Source organism: Populus euphratica, unplaced genomic scaffold (genome assembly GCF_000495115.2).
Source record: "Populus euphratica unplaced genomic scaffold, PopEup_1.0 scaffold89.1, whole genome shotgun sequence".
In the NCBI taxonomy this organism is placed as follows: Eukaryota; Viridiplantae; Streptophyta; class Magnoliopsida; order Malpighiales; family Salicaceae; genus Populus; species Populus euphratica.
The window spans coordinates 13,449-19,570 of record NW_011499970.1 but is presented as its reverse complement, the minus strand read 5'-3'; the positions used below and the strand labels follow the sequence as shown (position 1 = coordinate 19,570).

Here is a 6,122-nt window from a genome sequence, read left to right as displayed (position 1 = left end):
TGGTTACAATGAATGATCTAATATACTAAATGTTAATCTAGTCATAACTATAAGGGATGCTATATTTTAAAGAAAGAGTTATGTATAATTAAAAAAAATGAAAATCGTTGATAATTTAAATGAGCTATATATGGATTTAAGGAATATTTAAGATTTTAAAATAATACAAATAAGTCATACTAGACAGGATTGATGTTTGGGACTGGAGATTTCTATTAGCAAGCTGTCAATAAGATAATGAGAATCAAAATGAGTAAATAAAAGTTTAGTTGGTAAAAAAAATTAATGTAATAAGTGTTGAAGGAAATAAATGTAGTTGATGAACTAAGTTGAGGTAAAGTATAATTCAAGTTATAAAATGGAATCAATGAACCTTTAAATAGATTATAGTAGGAGTTGTAAACTCTAAATATGATGGATATAACAAAATTTGATTATTAGATAATTTGATAAGTCTAAATTAATTTGAAATATAAACAAAGAATAGTTGGGATGTAATATTTGAAAGAAACAAATGTAATTAGTGAACCAGAATTAATGTAAAATATAATTCAATATATAAAATGGGATCAATAACCTATAAATAAGTTAAAGTAAAAGTTATAAACATTGAATATGATGGATGTATATAAGAAGATTCAGTTAACGAATATAATAAAGACTAAATTCATCTGAATTATAAATAAATAATAATCGAGAAGATTTTATAAAAGAGGTTAAATCAAATTATGAACGAGGATGATTCTAATGATTCAACTAATTTAAAATATAAATGAACATTTTGAGAAGGGTGAAAAGTTAGATTTTTTATTAAAGAGTATTGTAAATAAGATGATGATAGTATAATGATTATATATATATAAAAGAAGTTTATTTATTGTTAAAAATAAAAAAGAATGTATTTAATTAAAGAATTGTTAAATATTTACTATAATGATGATGTGAAGATTTCTTTTTAGCTTTGGCAAGTATTAGTAATTACAATGGTACAATTATGTAAAATAATTATGTGATTCTATTTGTTTTACATATTTTGTTTTTTAAGGATTTGATCTAAATAGAGTGCTATCAAGATAATCTAGCTTTTTATATTGAATAAGAACAAGTAATGTCTGATAAAATTTTATAAATAATTTTTTATATATATAATAAAAAAGTGTTGTAATCTTACAATGTTTTTATATGTCAAAATGTGTATTAATATAATTGTAGATAAAACTAATGGATGGTGAATCAAAGATTATCCTCATGAAAAAAATTACCCTTAATTTTCATATACATGACAAAAAAAAATTGCATAAAATGTTAATGTCATTATATAAAAATATTAATTTGATATTTTTTTAAATAAAATATAATTTAAAAATTATTTTAAAAATCAAAAATCATTATAAATAAGCAAATCATCACATTACTCATATATAATAAGGTGAGTTTCGCTATTTTTTTGTAAATGGTTAGTTTCTGAACATTTCTTGCAAGGAAGATTGGTTGATAACTCAAAGAAATGACTCCCTTTTTTTGTTTTTTAAACTATGAATTCAAAGTGTTATTAAGATATCAAAATTATATGAGTTAAAACATAATTTTTTAAATTATGAAGGTAAATTATTATTGAGGTATAAAATACAATTTTTCAAATTATAAAAACAAAGCGTAATTCGCATCAAATTACGGTACGTTAAAAGTAATTTCCTCTCGAAATAAAAATGAAAGAAAAGAAAAGGGGAGAAGGGTAATACAGTAATTATACATTGGAGTGCATAGGAAAACCCTTGTCATCAAGCTAACCCCAGCTTCTCCCTGGCTTCGCTTTTAATTTGAAGCTCTGCTCACTGCTATTGCTCATCCCATCTGCCTTTCTCTTTTATCTCTTCAAGAAAATTAATATAACAAGGTACTACTTGCTACTGTTACTTAACTTCTAATTTCATAACAAGTTCACTTCTTTGTTTCATTTCTTTTGATGAGAAACTAGGGTTTAATCGTAAATGCATGTAGGGTTTTGTCAAAGACTCTAACTTTGTTGTGAAGTACATACAGATGAATAGAGAGAAACTCATGAAGATGGCTGGTTCTGTTCGAACTGGTGGCAAGGGAACCATGAGAAGGTACTATATTACTGTAGAACTCTGAAGATTCCATCTTTTTTGTGTTTTTGAAGCTCTGAAGTTGAGGGGGTTTGGCTGACTTGTGGCAGTATTGGATTCTTATTTGCTTAATGGCTTTATTTTGTGTTTTTGAAATCTTGGATGATTTTTTTTTTTGACTCTTTCGTGTAGAAAGAAGAAGGCAGTGCACAAGTCATCAACAACTGATGACAAGAAGTTGCAAAGCACCTTGAAGAGAATTGGGGTTAATACAATTCCAGCTATTGAAGAAGTGAACATCTTTAAGGATGATTTGGTTATTCAGTTTGTTAACCCTAAAGTCCAAGCCTCTGTTGTTGCCAACACATGGGTTATTACAGGCACTCCTCAAACCAGAAGTAAGTTTTTAACCTGGAGGTGTTTGTTTGTTGATTATTTCAACTTGCTTGGCAGCTGTTTTGCTAATAATTCATGCATTGCTTTGGTTCAATAGCAGTTGTACCAGCTGATTCAAACTGGGGTTCTGTTTAGAATCTGATTCTAGTTTTAGTGAAATGAAATGTTGTTGTTTCTTCAGATATTGTCGATTTGATTTAGGTGTCTAACCTTGATGTGATTTTCCCACCATCTTTTGTCAATGTTTAATTTGATAAAGTTTTATATACATTTGTGAGTGAGTGCGTTAGTGAGATGGACAAGGACTAATACAAATTGAATCTGTTGTGTCTGCAGAACTACAAGATATTCTTCCAGGGATTATCAGCCAACTTGGTATGTAATTTTACATGTAGTATCTGTTTTGCATACAATACCATTCTCTTGCTTTTGTACTTTAAAAGTGGGAATCAAGAAGTTTGTTGTGTATAGTACCAATGCTGTCGAGAGATGCTAAGGCTGTCTCCTAGGCACTCCAGGCAAGGCAAGGAGAGGCCGCAGCGCCTTTATTAGCCTCGGTTGATGAATTTCAATGAAGCCCTGCCTAGACGAGTGCCTTGTGAGTGGGTGCAAGGCATTAAAGTTAGCACCTGCTTGAAGTACTTTTTCTGTTGTATTTTTTATTTTGAACTATCTGTCTAGTTTTTATTTCACCAAAAGAAACAACTTTGGGGTATTTTTGTAAAAAAAGAAAGATTAGGTTAAAAAAGAAAAAAAAATCATTAAAGAAGGAAGGACATTTTTTGTTTACCCTGCAAAGCTGTTGTGTTTCCCTCTTATTATTCTTTGTGTACATAGCTTTTTCTAGCATCAGGTTTTTTAGCTTCAAACACCTGATGAATTCAATTTGGTTAGCACTGCATTCTTTTTCTTCTTATTTTTATAGTTAAATAGGTGCAAAAATATTTGGACGAATAACTCCATTGCATTTTATTTTTGCATATTTTCTTATCATTTCAGTTTTTTTCAATCTGTATGCTGGCATTGGCTATGCTGAAAGTAGAAACATACATGGACTAAAATTCAAGCCCGTTTAACTGTTGTGAGATTGTAAAACCTTCAGATTCCCTTCTCAAGTTTTCATTAAAATCCGTTGACCTTAAATGCTATGAAAATCTCCCTAATGGTGAAGTTTTTTTAACTTGATGCAACATTTGTGAATAGGTGTCAAAGACTTGAAGTTCAAGTAGAGTTTAGACATGTGAGGCATTTGGTGTTCAAAATGAGTTAACCTAGCTCTAGTCTAATCTTGTTTTCTAGAAGCAAACATTTTTTACCTTCATTGAATGAGTGCATTTCATTAAAGTGCCTCCTGTCCAGTATTGATAAACCCCTGGAGAGGATATATTCTTTTTTAAAAAAATCTTAATTAAGCTAAACAGCCTGGCTCTGTCTTGGGCATTAATTTCAAGTTTCTATCTGCTCAATATCACAAGCATGTGATATAATCAACACCTAATGTTTGTCATCTGCCCTCAACTGGAGATTTTGGGAATGGTGGTTAAAAAAAGACTTGTCCTCATTTGTAGAGCTGGGCACATGAGCACACGTGTAGTTGTGTGTGCTGGTGGCTGCATACCCTTTTCTTTCACTTGTGCGGTGTAAGCTTGTTATCTGGATATTCTTCTTGAAATCTATTTAATCAAATCAAGGCATTTTTCCGTGCATTCATTATTAAAAAGAAAGAAAGAAAGAAATTGAAGTTAAATAATGTGTACAAGGAAATCCTTTTAGTAGGGTGTTAGCGAGTATGGTAACAATTACTTTTCAAATGCTTTTCGTTTAAAAATCCATTAAAATAATGGCTTTTTATATTTTTTAAAATTTATTTTTAATTTCAGCACGTCAAAACTATTTGAAAATATATAAAAAAAAAATTTAAGACAAAAGGAATTTTGGCCATTTTTTATTTGAACTGCAATCCCAAACAGGAGCTTGATCTACCTTTGCCTCATTATCAATAGAAGTGAAACTGATAGCCAATTTCTCTAGTTTTGTGTTGTGTCATTGATATTTTGCGACTGCAATTTTCAGGGCCAGATAACTTGGACAACTTTAGGAAGTTGGCGGAGCAGTTTCAAAAGGAGGTGCCATCTGGTGAGGCAGGAGCAGCACAAGAAGATGACGAAGATGTCCCAGAGCTTGTGGGCGGTGAGACTTTTGAAGCTGCTGCAGAAGAGGGTCAGAAGTAGCATTGCTTTAAGTGGTCTTTTTATTCTTTGTACTGGATTGACTTCTACCCGGGCTTCTACATATCCCAGCTTTTACCCAAGGGTTGCTCCTTTCCTGTTGGTAATTTTACAGTTTTGTAGTGTTTCATGAACAGCTTCTTGCGACAAACAGGAAAAACATGTTATGAAACCAGATGATGCTGATGTCTGAGATCTATTTCAAGAAATTTCAAATCTTTGGTTCATGTTATGCTTGGTCACTATTCCAATTTAACAGGATTCCCATATCTGACATCTTCAATTCCAAGAGTGTTTTGGCCGAAGTAGTCCTACTTGTGACTGAAGTTGGGGAGAGGGATGTCCATACTGTTACGTGCACAAGCTGATTCAATAAAAGCCAATAGAATAAGTGGTGTTGTAACTTTCATAATGGGTAGATAATTAACATGTTGAGGCCCTCTCTATTTGTAGCAGAGGTCTCAATGAACAAAGGATAAACATAGGATCTGAGAAGTGATGTGCAACCTGATTGACTCACGTGGGTTGATCTAGGTACTACGAGGAGAAGTGTCTGGGATCTATGTCATCGCCAAAGGGCCCCAGGTATGGATGTCATAGCGATTGTTAAAAGATTTGCACAGGTTCGAAAAATCACGGGCAACGATGATGTCCCCGCACCCACACACAGCCAAGAGCAAAACATAATCCTTCTATGACATTATTACAACAAAAACTAAAATTCATCAACTTTTTATTCTAGTTTATGATTCATAATGGATTTTAGCAGTGTTTTTTATTAATTTTAATTTTTAAACTTTTATTTTGCATGATTTAATTTTTTTAAACTCAAATTAGCTCTCAATAGTATATTTTTTTTAGGAGGAATGATTAAATTAAAAGTTTAGAGACCGAAGTAAAACTCTTGGGTTACATAGGAGGTGGGTTAAAAGTGTTGTTGAAATATTTATTTTAATTTCCTGTATTTTTTAGATGTTAGGTGAGCAATTTCTAGAATTTTACGTAACTTTACATTTCTCTTTTTTCATTTTTTTTTCTATTGAGAGAGGTGAGAGGGAGTCATTAGATTCAGATCTAAAAAAAGAAAGTAGTTGTTGAAGAAGATTTCAAGTACTAAAACTGTGGATTTTTATACTAAGAGATTATATATGATCAGAGGAGTTATATTTTGTTTTTTTTTTTTGTTATCTTGAAAACATCTATAACAACAAATCTGAACTCGAAAAGAATTTTTGTTTCAATTTTTAGGGCAGTTTGTTGGCTTTTTAGTGTTTATGAATTGGTTTAAAAAGATCTCTATAATGTTTTTAAGGTGTTTTAGGTCAAAAATGGGTTGAAAATAGGATTTTTAGATGAAAAAAATAAAGGATCAACCTACGCGCAAGGCATTGTTTTATTAGGTCAGGCC

General features: G+C 31.1%; 1 protein-coding gene across 2 annotated transcripts; it reads left to right on the top strand.

The window, feature by feature from the left end:
* The first annotated feature begins 1,788 nt into the window (after window positions 1-1,788).
* LOC105139188 (transcription factor BTF3 homolog 4-like) lies at window positions 1,789-4,946 on the top strand. 2 transcript variants are annotated; one of them, XM_011045544.1, is made up of 5 exons: window positions 1,789-1,897; window positions 2,044-2,111; window positions 2,283-2,488; window positions 2,823-2,861; window positions 4,560-4,946. In XM_011045544.1, exons 2-5 carry the CDS (start codon window positions 2,044-2,046, stop codon window positions 4,715-4,717), a joined length of 471 nt encoding a protein of 156 aa, XP_011043846.1. In that variant the 5' UTR covers window positions 1,789-1,897; the 3' UTR covers window positions 4,718-4,946. The 2 variants fall into 2 exon arrangements, with proteins under 2 accessions (XP_011043846.1, XP_011043847.1); XM_011045545.1 differs by having other exon boundaries at window positions 1,801-1,897; window positions 2,035-2,111.
* The last annotated feature ends 1,176 nt before the right edge of the window (window positions 4,947-6,122 follow it).